The sequence below is a fragment of the Glandiceps talaboti genome, chromosome 22 (genome assembly GCF_964340395.1).
Source record: "Glandiceps talaboti chromosome 22, keGlaTala1.1, whole genome shotgun sequence".
In the NCBI taxonomy this organism is placed as follows: Eukaryota; Metazoa; Hemichordata; class Enteropneusta; family Spengelidae; genus Glandiceps; species Glandiceps talaboti.
Window position 1 is genome coordinate 1,965,323 of NC_135570.1, and position 19,735 is coordinate 1,985,057.

Below are 19,735 nucleotides of genomic sequence, written 5' to 3' on the forward strand. Positions count from 1 at the left end.
TGTTTATACAGTGGACGTGCTGCTACTACATTATTACTGCATCAATGATGATTAAAAGGTTACGTTGACCATGTGGACGTGTACAAACACACTCATCCAACCTCTCCTGTAGACATACTCAAATGTAAACTAATGTAAGCCCTCCTAGGCATTGCCTTCAATATTTTGTATGCAGACACATACACAATGTTAACATCATATGCTGCATACATATTAGCCACCTAAGATGCCATTATTTGACTTAAAAGCTGAGCGATATCTTGCTGGGCGCCAGTATTGTAACCTTGATGGGCAGTATCCTAGGTCCTGTCAATGGGTTTTATTTTCAATAAAAATTTACTCAGTATATTTTGACCACTTGCTGCTTTATTTGGCTTTTGTGAATTAGCAGACAGACCTTTTAAAAGAAAAATTATTAAAATAATCTTATTATTCATACATGTACAAACGGAAGTCATGGAATAGTAATAGTTACCAGTAAAACTGTATAGTTCTACAATGCTACTAGCTAGGACATTGACAATATTTTTTTGAGGAAAAATTTTACCATTTTGTTTTTTGATAGATTCCTTTGAGGATTATGAATTATAAGATGGCATTAGCTAGTAGGGAACAATTCATGTGCAGTTACCACAGACAGATTTATTTTCAAAACACAAAGACAGACTCTCTGAGACAAATTTTGTAATTGAGTATTCAAATAGAGAGTGCTGTAATCCCATTGTCATTGCAAGTAATAAGTCTTTGCAATCCTCTTACATTCTAAGCTATAAGCAGATTACATCTATTGAAAGTCTTACATCAAATGTATAATGGTATTACAAAACTACTGCTTGTCAATAAACTAACATTAACCAGATTAAAGTTGACAGTTGAACTGAAATGGAATGAGAGCGAGATTTTAGTTCTTTGGTTTTGTTTCCAAAAAAGTAATGAAAGATATATATATATATTTAGTATTAGGTGGCAATGTGTTGAGTTTACTGCAAAGTCTATCACTGTCAGATAATACATACAAGTCAAAAAATCACTTGCAATTATGTGAAGATAATAAGAACTTAGAACAGTACATGTGTTAGGCTACTGAGAGACGTGGAACTGACAAGTATGTATTCTGTAACTTGAATATGTTTTACTTTCACTGAAATAACAACAATACTAATGACAACTCAGTCTAGTTCCTATAGAATGCACTACCATTACTATGATCATCTCCACTCACACATAGGGAAGTCATTATTCTAGTGCAAAAATCTGTGCTACCCCGACTGCGTTCATATACACGTGATGACGTTATGATTCAGTTTCAGACTGGAGAGGTGGAGTTCAGTTGATGAACAATTGTCTAAAGGAACTAACCAATTATAACTGCCTGTCAATTTGTGATGTATTATGCGTTGTTTACCATTCAGCCAGTGGGGGTAGCACAGATTTCTGTGCTAGAATATCGACTTTCCTTATACATGGTGGAGTGGAGATGATCGTAGTAATTGTAACACGTCGTATAGGAACTAGACTAATGACAGCTGTCATGGCAACAACAAATATAACAACAATCAAATCACACACAACATAATTTTGATAATGTAACAAAAAAATTAACAAAAAATGAGAAATAGAAATGATAAAATAATCAACAATGATACAATTACCAACAGCACCACCATCACCAAAATTAAATAAATTGTTACTGTTGAAGGAAAACATATCTTTAACATTTTTAGATAGTAAGAACCTGGTAAATTTGAATTACAATTCTAAATAATAATCAAGATATTATTCTCAAACAATCTTCAAATACACTAGCTGGCTTTTATAGTTAACAAAAGCAGGTAGAAACCTATCAAACATCAATGAATTAATAATTCAGGATATATTACATCAAGTACTTGTCACCATATAACATTTTACCATAATGTCAATACTTTCAATTCTCAAGAGATCTCCAAAGTATTTTTCTCTTTCTCTGCTTATCACAAAAGTAAACCATACAACAAATATTCTGTTTGCTCATAAAATACATGTAGTACCGCTGCAATGGTCTACTTAAACACAAACTGATGTGTCTGGTCAGGCTTTGAACTTTGACCTTCTTTTGTTCTGATCTACATATATCACCTGAGGCAAGAATATTTCACTACTTTAGCTGATTGTTAAGTGTTTAATGTAGTCAACTGACAGGGTCTTTAATGGTTTCTAATGTGCTTTCAAGTATTTAGTCAAGTGCTATTCTGACTAAGTTACAAGTAATGTACATTTGAACTGAAAGGTCGACATTCAGATATTTCGTTTTTTGAAATCACTATCCTTTCAAACAGAGTCATGGAAACAAAAATGTAAATATTTTAAGTAATGACATTGTATGTTGTGTATTTGTAGATCTAATCAAAATACTTTCTATTGAGGTACATTTACAGCAGTGGCAAGATAACTGTAGTGTTTGTACTGTACAGCCCTGTAACATGTATTAATATCAAAAAACATAGAAACCCAATCAACCCAACCACTACAATCAGAAATAATCATTGAAAAAACCATGGTTACTATATTTATTTAGACATAATTGTAAACTTAGATATTTTCACCACTAGAAATTTTTGTGATTTTATAGTCTTCAGCTAGTTCTCAAAGACTAATTTTTACTAATTACCAGACTTGTACAATGTACAAGAAGACATTTTTAGTCACTCCTTACTTTTGCATTTTATTTTTCAAGTGAAAATATGTCTTTAGTATAAATTAAGCATTCATTCAAATTCTGATAATGAATTTTAAGAGCTTCAAATTCTTTCTTGTAAATTCAGTTCAGAAATACTAAAAGCACATAAAATAGTCATGTCTTAGTTGCCTGGTGACAAGACCACTTCATAAGTCAAGTGAAATATTCTTTTTTGAGATTGAGTTGTTTAAAATCATGTACATACTAAATGACTGAAAACCTCATTACGATAGAAATAAGTCAAGAGAGATACAGGTGAATATTATAAAGGGGATCAAACTTCATAATCATGTACACACAAATGAATGACAGCTGTATTTTGAAAAGTGAAAATTTCTTTTTGTTAATCCCCTTTTCAAAACTTTGCAACATTTTATCAAAATATGGGTATAGAAGAATATTGATTTTCCAAAGGCAATAAAATTAATGTATGCAGAATATATTATAATTTGTATTAATTATTAAATTTCATTATCACAACAATTACATGTCAGTTACTAATTAATTACATTCTGTGTACAAAATCAATAATTACTTCATTTTCAATTAAAGCTCTCTTTCTTTATATCTCTACTTAATTAAATAACTGTCAATCAAATAACTAATTAAATAGTGTACTAATAACATTTTAGTAATTCATAACAGCAGTTAAATATTGAAAATTTTGAATTATATTTTGGGAACTGCAGATCATAATATGTAACACATACTAAAAGTGAAATATTAAAATAAATGAACGGAGATGAATAATATGAACATGTGAATTCAAGACATAGAAATATTAGAAAATAAATTGCTTTAGTTTAAATGTGCACAACTTGGCTTGCACATTGTGATATAAAAAAGAGTTCTATTGGTTGATTCGTAATCAGGTACTTAAAGTTGAGTAGCGTTCTAGCGTAATCTACAAGATGAAATTTACTGTGAATTTCTAACATAATCTACACAATATAATTTACTGTTAATCATGATCTTCACTTAATCTTATTCTGTGTGACCTTCCTCGCTTGACCCCTATTACATGAAGCAACCTACAAAATGAGATTCTACATTGACTGAAATTTTACACCCCATTTTGCCACGGCAAATATATTAACACAACCTCCTGAAAACCTTTTACAAAGTTTACACAAATAAATGCAGACTAACGTAATTAAAAGGTAGGATATATTTCTATAACATGTCGGCAGGATATTGAGGTAGTCTATGTAATCAAATATCAGTAGTTGCTCAGTGTTTTGAATTTCAAGTCACGATATCCACGTATGGATAACCAGCTTGTAACCATAGCAACAATACGGCTCCCAAAATTTGATAAATTGACAGAACAGGCTAGTTTGATTCTTCCTTTTAAAAAATTCTGAAAAAAATGTGGCCAGAATTTAAAATTTGTTTTGCAGATACACATTTTGTAAAATATCAAATTTAAATGTGATGTGCAAGTGACCAGTAGATTATTATCAATTATGATCTGTACATTTACTGCTTTATTATTTATCACCATGGAAACAGAGTCAATATATCACCATGGAAATAATGGTAATATAACACATCATATAATTTTACATCTGAACTGTTTCCTGTGAGTTGACTTTTGTTATGTCTGTAAAATGGCCATCTATGGTTTCAAATTGATCATGTCCTCAGGAGATTTACTCTTAACCTTTCAACCAAACGTGAAAAGTGCAAGGCCATGAAAGGTGCTTTTTAGCAATGATGAACCGTAATTGAAACGCTGTGTTCATTTATTGTTGTATGTAGACAATCTTGAATTTAAAAACACTTAAGATTAAAAACACATTAAGTTTGATAAATTGTATCGATCATAAATGGGAAGGACAGAAAATGTCAAACAAAGTAATGTGTAACTTAGCAAGTAAACAATATTGTTCTTGAGAGATATTTTATACAAAATACCTCATTGTGTATTTATCTGTGTGCATATTAAAATCAGCACAAAAAGAGAATTATTATGAGAGCAATTATTTGTCTTTGGAAAAGGTTTGCATTGGCCTCTAATGATATTGACAGAGGTATTACATCCTGTGTAAAAACTATTAATGAAGATAAATTAGTTCTAGTTAATGTGGGAGTCTATAAATTCAGAATAGAGAAGTGTTGGGACTGTGTACTATAAAATACTGCTAGCGATAAGGTTGACTGTGTACTATAAAATACCACACGCTGAGTGTCTACTGTCCATTGCTATGAAACAAGCAAACACAGAAAACACTATAACAAAATGTGAAACAAGCAAACAGCAAAAACACTACATAAAAACTACAACCTTAAGTAGAATTTACTTTGGAAACCCTTTTTTTTCCAAATTTGCCTCTATGAAAACCTGTACTCAACCCTTTTAAAATAGCATAAGAAATTTGGGACTTTCTTCTTTTAAGGAAATTGGCAATCTTGTAATTTCTTTTGTAGAGTTATTTGAAATTCTTAATAGAAGTTTGCCAAAAAAGAAAAGAAAAGAAAAAAGAATTGATCAGTTCTAAAAGGGCTATCATGTAAATTTTGATTGAGAGTGACAGCAATGTCACATTTCAGTGATTATACATAAATATAATTGACACATTTGAATTTCTTGATATATTTGAAGAAAATTGTTATCAGTCCACAGAGAGTGAGTTTTAGTGTTCAATTCTAGCTTGGAATAACTACACAGCTGTTTACTTCTATTTGAGATTTCAGCTCAAATTAGTTTTCTCTTTAAATCTGCCAATTAACATTCCTTGTATAAAATATTTACTTTGGTCCTCGTTACTTACGTTAGGATAAAACAGAAATAAATGATCAAAAATTGTACTTTTAACAGAATCAATTTATCTCTACAACCTTTGAATGACTTTAACAGCTTGTGAATATACTCTGGCTGTACTCACCAATCAATGGCCTTGTTGCTACAACAAACCCCCTTAGCAACAACTGCATGGGGTCTCATTGTGTCTCCTGGCATGCAAACATAGTGTCACTTGTAAGCTGTTATTCTTTTCTAAATGGTGTATGCAAATATCCCAAATAATCAAATTTAAATATGATTATGATAATTCCTTCTTAAATGCTACTGTCTTCTAGAATATGTCAACTTTTAGAGTCAAATAATAGCTCTTTAGTGTGACAATTTATCATTCTCTACATTTGTGGGTTTACATTAACAAAATATATTAATATCAATGAATCAGTAGTTGGAAATTTTACCTCAAATCTAAGTATTTATAGTTAATAGAGTGAGATTATATTTAGGCTGTCAGACTTTAATACAGCAAGTGTGATAACCTAGTATGCAGCCAGCTAGACTGAAGATTTGAATTAGAAATTTCCATTTGTTATGAAACTAGCTTTAACTCCTTACTTGAAACTGAAAATATAATTATGTATAGTAAATAAATAAATAAATAAATAAATAAATAAATAAATAAATAAATAAATACAACTACAACAAGACTTCGGCCTTTGTATTATCAAGTTTTCTATTGCCACAAATTGTGCAAATCTCTCAGTTTCGCATATTTTAATCCGACATGGTTTTGCTCACTTGTCTGGCGACGCGACAAACATGTAGTAAAATGTGCTCAGTAATGAATATAAATTGTGTCTAACTTGGGATTATTATTTAGTGTAAATAAGTCAACACTATTACTCCAAACACTGTCAAATAATACATTTGGAGAATTTAATTCTTGTTTGTAGAGTTTGGGTTGAAATTTCATGTTGGAAAAAATGTAGTGTAACAACAACTTAACTTGAAAACATCATTATGATAATACCTTTTTACATTAACTCTCTTGGCAGCTGAAAAATCTTGGTCTAAAGTCACATGTATCTATTTTATTGTCGACCTACACTCAAAGTACAGCCATAGTTACTGATAGGTAACAACTGAGGTATTGTAGTGTTACTAATACAGGTTATCAGAGAGTCCATCACTACAGTGGTAAATACTAACTCTCTGGGTCAAACAATCGATAAAATAGTTTATTTATTGACTTTGTGTTTGCAGAACTGTGCAATGCTTGCTGTTTAATGTCAATAGTTTGTAAGTTGGACAAGTTTCAAAATGCAACTTTGATGAGTTTCATGTATGTCATATAATTTACAAGTCATTTAACTTCAGAATATAACTTCAATGAGTTTCATGATTTCATCTACTGACAGTTTTAAATAATCACGCTATTTCACGTTTATAATTGTAGTGAGTCCAGAAAATGGGTGGTTGCACAATTCTTAACTTTGTAGAAGGGGACTATGTCAAATAATCTTAACATTATCGCCAAACTGTGTAATATATTAATAATGTCAATTTATGGGAATATGATGGAAAATGAGAATTAGTTAAAAATTATGAAGGCAAATTTCTCGTAGTTATTTTTGTGATAACCCTCTCCTCTAGAGTATCTATGTACATGATTCCCTTAACACAGGTAGTGTAGATCTATCTGTGGCATCGAGTCATTCTCTTTATCCAATTTACAGATCTTGACATTCAATGCCACATGTGTGTGTACTGCCATGAAACTCTAAAATGTTACAATTATTAAACTCTAAAATGTAACAATTATGACAAGTGTGAATCTATCATGATAGTAAACTGGTCAATAAATTAGGGTGTAAAAGTTGTAGATAATGCAGTCTTTAAAAATTAGTAAAGTCACTGACAATTTAAATTGATATTCTTACCAGGTGGAGAATAAATAAGTTGATGAATCAACAGGTTGTTGCCGACAAAATCAAATTTAATTTTCTCTTATTATTTTTCTGTTATTTGATTTTATTCAGGATAACCTGCAGAGTAACAACTATTTTTTGACTATTAAAATAAAAAAAACCCCTGAAATGGGTCATGTACAATAATTACTGGTGTGACCTTTGACCTTAAGTATTTTATACTGTAATAAATGACTTAATAAATCATTACATGGTCTTTAAAATTGTCAATAAAATCCTTTATATCCTTTGGAAGTGGAGTAATAAATTGTGATTGGTTTCTATGGCAACAGTTTATGGCTTTTGATTTCTTGTTCAGTTATAATAGTTATGTAAATGTTGAAGTACAATCACTAATGGAGTAATAACTCTCTCTAAGACTGATGTCATGTGATCTAAATTTTGTGATGTTGCTAAATTTGGGATTCTGTTTTCAACGTTTTTGTGTCAGTGACCATTTTCATACAAAATAGCTACATCACGTTCATCATGCCATCCTGCACATATTTTCTAATAAGTCATAAAATACTTTCAAAACAGACTCCTGTAAAATATTGCCACTTTCCAGATCCAAGTCAAAGAGCTAAAATCAAGTCACTTAAAGCCATACACTCAGCAATATTTAGACTAGTTCTCTAACAGCCAGAATAATTCATCCAGAACTCTGTCATTAGCCAAAAACAGCCATGCCAGCCATTTGTCAACCGTAATACAGTCTGTTACTTTTAACGAGGATAATTAGAACCAGTGGGTTAGAGAGAAATGAAGAGTGAATTTCATTACAAAGAATGTTTTTAGATTAGTTATCAGTTTAGCAAGCCTTTTATATGTATTGGGTATTGCTCAACCTCTAGACTACAGAGTTCGTGGCCATCTTGGCTTGCACATTTTCCATATCATTATCTCTCAGATTCTCAATGTTAGGGATTTAGTACTATACAGGTGAGAAGGGGCTGTGTAAACCATGACTAGATCCATGTTGTCTACATGTATTTTTGGATATACCTGCTTTGTTTGTTTTCTGTTCTTGTATTAAAGCTGTTGCCTGGTACGACACAAAGATGGCCGCTGAATAACACACTCAATATTCCTTTATGTAATGGTTATGTTGTGCTGACTCCAAAGTAAACAATAATTACATTCCAACCGATACATGTCTTTGATGTCAACTGAAAGAACCTAGTCCAGCTATACAGAATAAATATCAAAGTGCAGAGTTCACACCAAGAAAAAGGAGATTCTAGTTGTTATCAGAGCTTTTTGTTCATTTATAGACAATATAATAGACAGAATACTGTTTAAAATTTAACAGAATGTAGGCAATCCTTAAAGGCCCATGCTTCAATCCCATGATCTTCAATTAATGATATCTTATCAGTGGAACCGTAAGAACGACACATAGGATTATTCTTTTGTTGTTGGATCCTGAGGCCAACTTTTTTAATAGCTATGTCAGATCAGCTATAAGAATTATGTACGATTTATTTTTTGCTGTGGACCAATTTTTTAAATAGCTTTACTAGACAACTATTTATTCACACTGTTTATTTTAATCCTTATCCAAACTAAAAAAGTCAATAATTTCATAATTTAACTTATTTTCATTTCACAGGCTAATACTTGATATCACTTAAATAAGTCAATCTTTTAAAAACTAAATGACGATAATTTCTTAATTTCAATTATTTTCATTCACAGGATTACTCGACGTTCCAATCTGTGCAGTTCACGATGAAGGCTTCATAAGTAATCCACGCTACAACCGACCCAGCACACAGGAATCACGACGCCTCTACTCATATGCAGGACGTATGCCGATCCATTCTGTTACATACAATGTCCATAATCTTAATCCTATGATTAACACTAACAAGTATCCATTGGATGTTATCACTGGATTAGCCAATTATCCATGGGGCTTTAAGGAAAAGGCTTCAAAATATGGAATGGGTGAGTATATTTTAAGGGGGTGGGGGTGAGTTAATTATTATTTATGGCCAACTATGATAATGGGGTATTTTGAGATGTGATATATGACATGTATGTTAATGGTAGATTATTCTAATTAGCTCTGTTCCCTTTCCTCTCCACTAGATATTAATTATATTGTGTACACTGGATTGATATCCATGTCTAAACAATCTTGAATAGGTACAGACCATAAACTTGTTTGTCAACAAATGGGATACTGATAGAGATCGACCATTTAGCAATAATATAGTTACGTAAATATATATTTCAGTGAGTACAACAAAATAAATCAGCAATTATGAGAACAAAATTTCACGTTACAGAATTTTAGGCAAAATTACATATTTTTGTGTTTTCATTATTTCTTTATCTCTCTACTCAGTGAAGCCATATATACACACAACAAATGATGGCTGTCAGTCTTGCCAACATAACGCTAAAATAATCTGAAATATTCAAACTTTTTAAAATAAAAACTGACATTGTAAACCAAATCAGGAAAGAGTAAGGCGACTTAATACTAGTTAATGGTATTTTGCCTTTCCAATACAAGTTGTAGTCGATCAATATTTCCTGTCTGCATGGATGCATATAGAATGAATGAAAGTACAGACAAAGTGTAAAGTCTGAGTAAAATATTCCATGGTTGCCATGGTGACAGACAGTTTTTTTTTTGCCTGCAGTAGTTTAATATGTTAGATGATACTAAAGTTGTAGAATTGGTCTCTGAGACAAGACAAGATTGATATGAACTGTTAAGTGGTTTGGTTTTAATGAAATGTTTCAAATTACATTTAAATGCCAATAGTTTCTGATGAAATTCAATCCTATCTCAGTCTTCAAACAAATAGTGCATTACATATACATATCAATCTCTTTAAGTCTGGTTTATCTAGCAGTTACCATGACAACAGGTATTAGTGGTTTCTACTGCAGTATTTATGAAAATTGGCCATGACCATTTAAGGTGTGAGATTTATTAAATAGTTGTTCTATGAGGAACATCACGAATGAAAAAATATTTGTTGAAATGACAGAAATTGAATTTTGAGATATTAAGAAAGGATTGATAAAACTTTAGGAGTGAATATGTGTAAACTGAAGTCTGGAACTGCACTAGATATAACTGGGATATTATTTTTTATTGATCAGATGACCAACAATATGTTAAATGAAAATTGTTAAAGTACCAATAATTCTAGAAAAAGGACAGGATTTGTAACTCTGGAAATTATTGTTAATCTGGTATTTATCTTGTCTGGTAAACCAATGGTGAATGAACAACAAACTGTATATGGAAACACAAGTAAATAACTCTTTTTATAGTGACATTGTACACTTCATAAAAAGAGAATTAGCAAACCTTGTACAATGCAAGACTTTGTAGTGACAATAAACAATAACCAATAGCACACAACAATTACACACTGTGTGTGACCACCTACATGTATGTCTTCAAACTTTGCCCAGTCACTCAAGTCTATTGTGTAAATAATACATGCGGTAGTCCACAGAATTGTCTTGGTGTTATTATCTCAAGAACCTGTCTACACCTTCTTGAGATAGACTAACACAAGATGCCCTCAACACCTTCTTGAGATTTTCTCTGGGTTTATATACTCTGAGGTACACTATAAGGTTCAGTTCCTGACATCGGATTAAAGTCCACCAACATTTTACCCTAATTTTTCCTCTTGACATATTTCACCTAGGTGCGTGGTATGACAATGTGGATTTTGTTCTGGTATCTATTAAAGTGACACAATACACAGTAAAGATAGAAAATCTTGTTTAACAACTCTCAGTTGAATAGACGGGATGTACAAAGCTTTCACCGGCCTACCCAGCATAGTACAATAACACAAAAGTACACCATGCCAGCACACAGGACAATCAAATACATGCACTCAAAGCATAAAAATAGCTTTCCATTTGTGATAAATCAGTAAATCTACACAGCATTTATATAAAGCTGAAAAGAAAGGTTGGAAAAATTACTTTTGGGCAATGTTAGTTTGAAATAGTGCAAGCCGTAGGGTTTGTTTATGACTTTGTATGCATCTAGTGAACCAAGGTTGATGAGTTGGTTGTAATAAATATCGTGTACATGTACATGATTTGAAATGGCCCCATTAATTTGATAGAAGGTCTAAACATAGTGGGTGGAGGCTCTGAAAGTATTACATGTATATCCTGTCCACATAGTTAATGAAATTTGATAGAGTGGATAGGCAATAGTGTTCATTATCAGTTACCTACTATTCACCTGTCTGTGTTTATGAGAGATATACTGGTAGGCAGGGTTTGTATTCACATGTAGGATAGTAACAATTCACACAAATCATTCACGTGATTCAGGGTGTTTTCAAGGACAACAAGCCATTAGGCAGCCTTTGTTATGTCTGTGTGTACAAGCTATTGTGTGAACTTGCCCTGTTGCTACCTTGGTCAAATTTTGTTGTTGAAAGACTCCACTATCTCATTGAAATGGGCGGCCATCAACAGATTAGGACAACTTTTCTCCCCTCTATTCTCTCCCTCTTTTTCATCAAAATAAAAGTTGTAGCAAGTTTGGTTTTGTTTTGCTTCATGGTATAAATATAATGTGTGTGTGTGTGTGTGTGTGTGTGTGTGTGTGTGTGCATGCGTGTGTGTGTGTCTATACATGTGTATATATGTGTGTATGTGTGTGCGCACGGATATGTGCATGTGCAGTGTATGTATGTGTGTGTGTGTGTGTGTGTGTGTGTGTGTGTGTGTGTGCATGGATGTGTGTGCATATGTATGTGTTAGTATGCATGTGTGTGTAACTTGTTTAACACACATGCAGTGACATATATATACACACATACTAGTAAGCATAATATATATATTATTGAGAAACATGGGTTGCCATGGTGATTTACCACATTGTCTATCTCCATATATTCCAGTGCCAGTTACTGATTCCTGGAAAGATGAGCTAAGAGATATGACGGAAAAGGCTGGGTTGGGATTACCCACTGAAATCAAGAAATTTGAGGAATCACAACCAAAGAGAACAACAATATACTCAGCAGATACAGGCAGACTTATTCCACCACCATCACGAGCCATGTCTCGCGGCTATTCACGCTCACAACAACGAAAACTTGATATGTATCACCACATTGCTGCATCGCAAGACAACGAAGCAATGGTATGTATACTTCCATGATACATTATTATTCAGGAAGAAATTATTTCAAATGAATGCATAATTTAGTCACATTCTGATTGGGTTGTTTTTTATTGTTACCGATTTCATAAATTTGCTCATTTGCATACGTCCTAGTATAAAATTTGCATATTACGCTGACTATTTTTGCAAAATAACAACACAATTATTATTCTTTCTGAAAACAGGTGTTGGAAATGTTATGTCAAATTTTACAGACAGATTCTGTTCCAGCAGTTCAAGCATGGTTAGTCTCAGCTGGACAAAGAGGTATGTATTATATATATTCCTCTTGTGACATCACTTCCTCTTGTGATGTCATTCTGCAAGATTTCAAAACCATTTCTCAAAACATACATAATACACTAGTTCAAGTATTTTGCAATTGATAAAACACTGGAAAATTACCGTGAGGAAAATTACTCATGTGCAACTATTATAAATCATATGTTACACTTGCTAAATGTTTACGTACATATTTCAGTCTTCAATTTTTGGAACAAATATATCGTAGAACAAAAAGTCCTAATATATTCTTAAAAGAAGAAAGACAAGGAAGGTTGTTAGGACATGTATGTATCACTTCTATATTTAAGTTTTTGACCAAAGTAGAGAGGTTCATAGCTACTTTGAAAGCAACAATTCAAGATTATACCATATACTAGTTGGGGGTTAAAGGCCCATGGTAGAGTCCCAGGTTTTCACAATAGTACTATCAAACCAGAGAAAACCATAAAGATTACATGATATCCTTATTTCATTCGGGATCAATTTTTTTTTCTACAAAACTACCAGACTGTTTTTCATACCTAGAGTTCAATCCTACTCTGATACAGACCTTTAAAGTGGACATATGCCAAAAACATACTTTATAAAATAATTTTATCATGGCTTCCTACTTGAAAAATCAATGTGAAACTACTGTGACCAAGTCTGTGTTTGTAACTCAATACGTTGCAAAAGATTAATAAATGTGTAAAATCTCTGTTATTGTACGTATAATAACAAACCTTTTACACATTTTTTTTATTTTTTTGCCCTGTATTGAGTTACAAACACAGACTTGGTCACAGTAGTTTCACATTGATTTTTCAAGTAGGAAGCCATGATAAAATATTTTATAAATTAAAAATCAAAAATAAATACCAAATCCTCATCCATATGACCACTTTAAATGAGATAACATACTGTAGTTTAGTTTATGTGTGAGATTATTATTTTATTGAAAACTTTGACATTGCAGAGAAAGATTTAGTATTGGATATGATTCAAGCTGCCCTGGCCAATGAAAAGGATTACCATGAGAAACACAACAACCCAGAATATGTGGATATTCAAGAAAGACCTCGTACACAGCCAGCAGACTATCTAAGAGAACCACAGGAAAAATTAGATCAACTACCACATCTGAACGGTGTCTTAAAAGAGCACGAAAAGAGATTAAACACAGGAGGTAGTGGGCGATATTCAAGATACGAATGGCAAGCGGCGATCCAAAATGGACAAAAACCACTGACACCACTCAAGAAACCAGATAAAATCGATGAGGAGAATGGTGAGGATGATGATGCTCCTGTTAATTTTCTACCGGAGCTCAGATGTAAATCACCATATCTTAAACCCGACTTGGAAGACTTGAAAAAATTTCACCTTCTTAAGTAGTTGTCAGTCAAATTTATCCATTAGCGCGCCCGGCCCAAAATGTTTTTGTTTATAGTTGCAGTGCCTTGAATTTGACCTTTGACCTTATACAGTGTTTGTTGTCATTCATCTAAAACAAGATAATACAAAATATCATAGTGTGCGCTAATGACTGTTTTCTTTAATTTACAAATTCATTGTCACTTAACCTAATTTTTGTTTGCAATAACACCTGACTGAATTATTGAACTTGACTTTTTTTGCAGTATTGGTTTTTACAGTTTTTGATTTCAGTTTTTATTATTTACTAAAGATTTACTTATTACTAAGAGTAGAAGTTTGAAGAATTGAAGTTTTAAAAACTAAAATGCAGAGTGAAAATATAACATTATGCTAATATATTCATGCTAAATTCATGCAGAGTGTGTGCTTGAAATAACCCCTGCCTTTCCCATCTCCCCACCTCTTTCCAGATCATCCAGCTTTGAAACCGATTGACAGCAAACCAGATGTCTTCAGGATAAACCATTCTCCGAGACCCCCTACCCGTACCTTAAAATCTCGCCAATCTCAAATTGGCATGAATGCTGAACCCCGTCTCCGCTACACCACAACCCCAATTGCTGACCAGGACATCGCAACACAAAGGCAGTCGTTGCGATCTGCATTAGCGGAAGAGAATCGCACCCAGTGGCACCCAGAAGACTCACAAGTCGACAACTAAAAACTGCACTTGTATGCTTCACCATTTGTGTTCATGTCATCACCTTCAGTGTTCTTGTCATCACTTTGTGTGTGACTTGTAGACTTTATAAACATGACATCATCAATAATTGTGCTTACATCACAGTTTTGTGAAGTTCAATACACAACATTCTGTCAAAGTGGTGACAAGACATCATTGTCAGAGAAAGGTGATACTGCAAGGTTTTTTTTCTGGGTTAGCGCAATATTTGCTTTGTGTGTTATTTTTGTAACAAACAATACTCATGAACCATTCCGTCCATAACATGAATGATTTAGTCAGAAATCTGTAAGAATTTCTAACGTTCATCAGGATCAAATTTTCACAAAAATGTATAAAAGCTTATTGGACAATATCTACGGCTAGTGGAATGTACACATGAGTTGATTGGCTGAGACATGTATATGAATATGCAAATTTGTATTTTTTATGCAAATATGCAAATTTTCTTTTAGTCAATCAAATAATCTATGACATATGATGATATGTGTACAGTAATTCAGTGATACTAAGTCTTGAAACTGTAAACATCTTATCACTAAAACTAATTTCGGATCAAACTCAGTGATCACTAATATTGTGAGATATAGTTTATGTACAAAATCTGTAAATTACCTCTTTTTCAAATCTTACAAATTTAGACTGACAGTATTAAATAAAAACTTCATCAAATCGAAGTATTACAAGTTTTGGATGATTCTGCAAAGTCAGTGTTTTGTGCAGCCAATAGCATTATCTGCATGTGCTGAACAAATATTAAAATATCATTCAAATAAGCTCATTTACATATTCATAAAATGCATATTGCATATTATGTAAATTATGCTTATAGTGTGTGACCATGTAGATACTTGACAGTAATAAAATTCATTCTCTTCAATTAGGTATTATCATATTATGCAAATGACTTAATTTACATATTAGTAATACATTTGCATATTATGTAAATAGAGCTTGGATGAAAAATGCTAAGAACACCTTCATTCTGTGATCTAATCAGTTTTAGCATGTTATGCAAATGAGCTTATTTGCATAATATTAGTAAACACATTTGCATATCATGCAAATAGTCTCTACTTTCAGGCAAACACAGGGATGAGAATGATATGCAAATTAGCTTATTTACATAATATTTTTATTTGTAAAGAAGCCCATTATGCAAATTACACTTAATATCACTATCTCCTGAGAATATTCTAATTATAAATTGTTGTAACTTCTTCTTTATACCTTTAATAATATCAACTTTGGAGAATTTTAAAAGCAACAAATTGATTGCTATGAGATTGTAAATATTTGTATTCTTTTACCAATGTGATTTGTTCTACATTAAATGTTGTCACATGATGTTTTTTTGAGTGACTGTCAACTCAAAATGTGGACTTATCTGTATATTTTTTATTTTCATTTTGTTTTTCATTTTTTTGACATTGTTGCTTAAAGTGGCCGGTATGGATGAGGATTGGGCTGTATTTATTTTGGATTTTCAATTTATAAAACAATTTCATCATGGCATCCTATGTGAAACAACATATGCCAAGTCCTTGTTGGTAACTTAATAAATTGCAAAAAATGAATAAATGTGTAAAATCTTTGTTATCGTATGCACAAAAATCCAAAATAAATACCCAATCCTCATCCACATGGCCATATCTCATATAGAAAGCATTTATTTACAGTGTGTGTGATATAAATTAAGACGTTGTTACATATCAGAATGTCTTGAAGTATTTCCTTGGTTTTATTATAGAAACAAAATTGTTGAAACATGATATGAATTTGTGGCTGCAAATATCATTGGGTGCATCTTTTGAAAAATTTTCAAATGAAAGACATGGGCAAAGAGGCTGTGGATAGTGCTTGCTTTGTTTAAATAGATTGCCCACCTAAGTGCACTTCTCTCTTGCACACAGCTAAATGGAATATCCCATTACACTGAGTCTTTTACATAGGAAATGGATCATACTATTGTATTTTAGAGGGTTTGGAGGTGTCAAATTGAGGGATTAGGGTGCTAAGGTATGGTGCAACTCAATGATACGAAGATTTGTTTTAATGTTTGCTTGAAATATTTTGCATTTATGACTAAAAATGTAAAAATTAAAGAAAAAAAAAAGAATGAAAAAATGCATTAGTTGTACAGTAATAATGTCATGGATTTCAAGATTTCTTTGAATACAAGATTGAAAATGTCTAGGTAGGAGTTGTGAGGAATGAACAGTACAGTGTACAGTTGAAATAATGGAAGTTAGGATAAAATACTACTTACCTTTTCCTGCATTCTTCATATGGGTTCTTTGCTTGATAAGGTTATTTAGTCCAGCTTTGCTTTCTGTTGGTCCTCAACTAAACACAAATAATATATGATGAAATATCTAGTGACAGGGGCAGGAAAAGACAGACATGCTGTGTAACATATTACTTGATACAAATTTTCTAAACTTTTTAAACTTAATATCAACGATCAAAATTTGATAAAAATATGGCATTATCTTTTGGTTTCTAAAATTAATATTCATAAATTCTAACGGATTCATTGGGAATTGTGAAAAATAGCATTTTTTGTCATATTTTAAGTTCTGATGGTCAATATTATGCCATATTTCAATCACTTGTGTTTGCATTGTATCTTAAGTGACAATGTTAATAAAAATTGGTAATTTTGAAGTTTCTGCATGTATAGGAAATGAAATTCACCAAGTTTACAAAAAGTTTGAATGACAGTGTGAGATTGTAAAATGCACTATTCCTCTATGAATCACAATAAGGAGAACAGGACATAAACATTTTCACAGAGAAAGAGTAGCCCCCTTAATGATACACTATTTAAAGGAATTTAGCTGTTGATTCATTTTCAGTGCTTTTGCAAAGGTTTGTGAATACTAGTGACAGCGTGATTTCTGAATGTAAAAATAGTAAATAGTGGTACTGTGAACTTGACATTGAACCTTTCACATTAATGAGGTGAGAATTGTGACTGATAAATCTACTAATGTGGCTGAAAAGATGCCAAATAAAGATTAGATTTCTCATACATATCTAGATCTACAAACCTTTGCAGAAACAGCAACAATGAAAGTAATGACTAGTAATTTGTATTGTCTGGGTACAGGGTAGAAATTAGGGGGGGGGGGGTGTCCTGCTTGCTAATGTTATTTCAATGCAAGATGTATTCAACTACTTGACTGTTATGTGCCAAAGTGTTGAAAACAAAGAACAAACTTTAGAACAAAAGTTAATAATGTGTGGCATTTCAGTATCTAGATCATATCAGGTGTGATGTGCAGATTTACAATACGATAGTTATTATAAGAATATGGTTAATAATTCCCATATCATTAGTTATTTAATATCTTTCATAAAGTTTGTGTTTTTGTTGCATACAAGTTGAGCAGAGATGGAAATACTACAAATGAATGAAAACAGGAAGGATATGGGTTAGTCCAAGTTGAGGGACTGCAGTCTAATGCACTGAAACTGTAAAATGTCAATCTCTAAAAATAGTGGTCTTAGCAGTCCCCATATGAAAAGTTCTTAGACGATCTTAAATGGTACAAGTATTCTGAGAGATAGAATTGAGTATTTGACAAAAAAATGGTTGACGGGGTGGTATAATATTGAAGACATGAAATCTCATCTCAAATAGATATTATTCAGCACCGATAAAATAGGGGTTTTTTTTCAAATGAGTGCAAGTTTTATGTTCAAGTTTTAATATTGGAATGTTGATATATATATCACTTTGTTTTATACACAATACAACTAAAAAATAGTGTGCAACCAATTGAATACAGCAAATCAATCTTTTCACAATATTAGATGTGTATATTTTTCTTCATTTGGAAATAAACAATTTTCATGATTTTATAAACTATTCAAAAGTGTTTGATTATTTGGTTTAAGTGAAGTCCATAAAATGTTATTGTGACATTTTTCATCTTGTCCATGATAATACACAAAAGGCAAAGCTGAAGAACAGTGGACTGACTACTCCAAACATTCAACAAGGTAAGATCCATGGACTAATTGCACTAGAGACACATTTGTATCAAGTTAGGGAGTTATGATTTGGATTAGGAACATAGTTGCAATGTCATGAGACACATTTGTATCAAGTTAGGGAGTTAAGATTTGGATTGGGAACATAGTTGCAACATCATTAGAGATACATTTGTATCAAGTTAGGGAGTTATGATTTGGATTAGGAACATAGTTGCAATGTCATTAGGCACATTTGTAATCAAGTTAGGGAGTTATGATTTGGATTAGAAACATAGTTGCAACATTATTCAAAAGTGACCAATCTCTGACACTTGTCCTGTGAAATTCAACGAGCCAAGAAACTCTAACAGTGGACTGATGGTACAATAGATGCACATTTATATTAAGCTAGGGAGATAGATTTGGAATTAGGTAAAAGATGGAAATAGGGTTATACGCTCTAGCATAAACCAGATTTGTATCATCTGCAATGAGTGGACTCTGTAAGAAAATATTATGACCCAGACTCTCTTTTCTTGGAAAAGTAGAAATAAAAAAATCAAATGCAACAAACCAATAATGACTGATACAAACTTCTTGTTTTATTTATCTTTTCTGGGTAAAATAGTCCAGGTCTTGTGTTTATCACTCTTTTCATATGCAAAGTTTTGACATTCTGTAAATTCTTAATTCATTGTCTGGGTTATTATTTTTGTCCATTTCACAGTGCCCAAACAGCCAGTTATCATAAAAACAAAAGATTGTATAATGT

At 32.2% G+C, this 19,735-nt stretch overlaps 1 protein-coding gene across 2 annotated transcripts in view; it reads left to right on the forward strand.

Moving 5' to 3' along the window:
- LOC144452018 (protein TBATA-like) overlaps nucleotides 1-18,771 on the forward strand; it is a 33,092-nt gene extending 14,321 nt beyond the window's left edge. The window contains exons 4-8 of one of the 2 annotated variants that reach the window (XM_078143011.1): nucleotides 9,128-9,379; nucleotides 12,334-12,578; nucleotides 12,785-12,866; nucleotides 13,840-14,151; nucleotides 14,711-18,771. In XM_078143011.1, the coding sequence (XP_077999137.1) occupies nucleotides 9,128-9,379; nucleotides 12,334-12,578; nucleotides 12,785-12,866; nucleotides 13,840-14,151; nucleotides 14,711-14,961 (1,142 nt within the window). In that variant the 3' untranslated portion in view covers nucleotides 14,962-18,771. The remainder of the gene's footprint in view (nucleotides 1-9,127; nucleotides 9,380-12,333; nucleotides 12,579-12,784; nucleotides 12,867-13,839; nucleotides 14,152-14,710) is intronic. The other variant, XM_078143012.1, reaches the window with a different exon arrangement.
- Nucleotides 18,772-19,735: the final 964 nt, after the last annotated feature.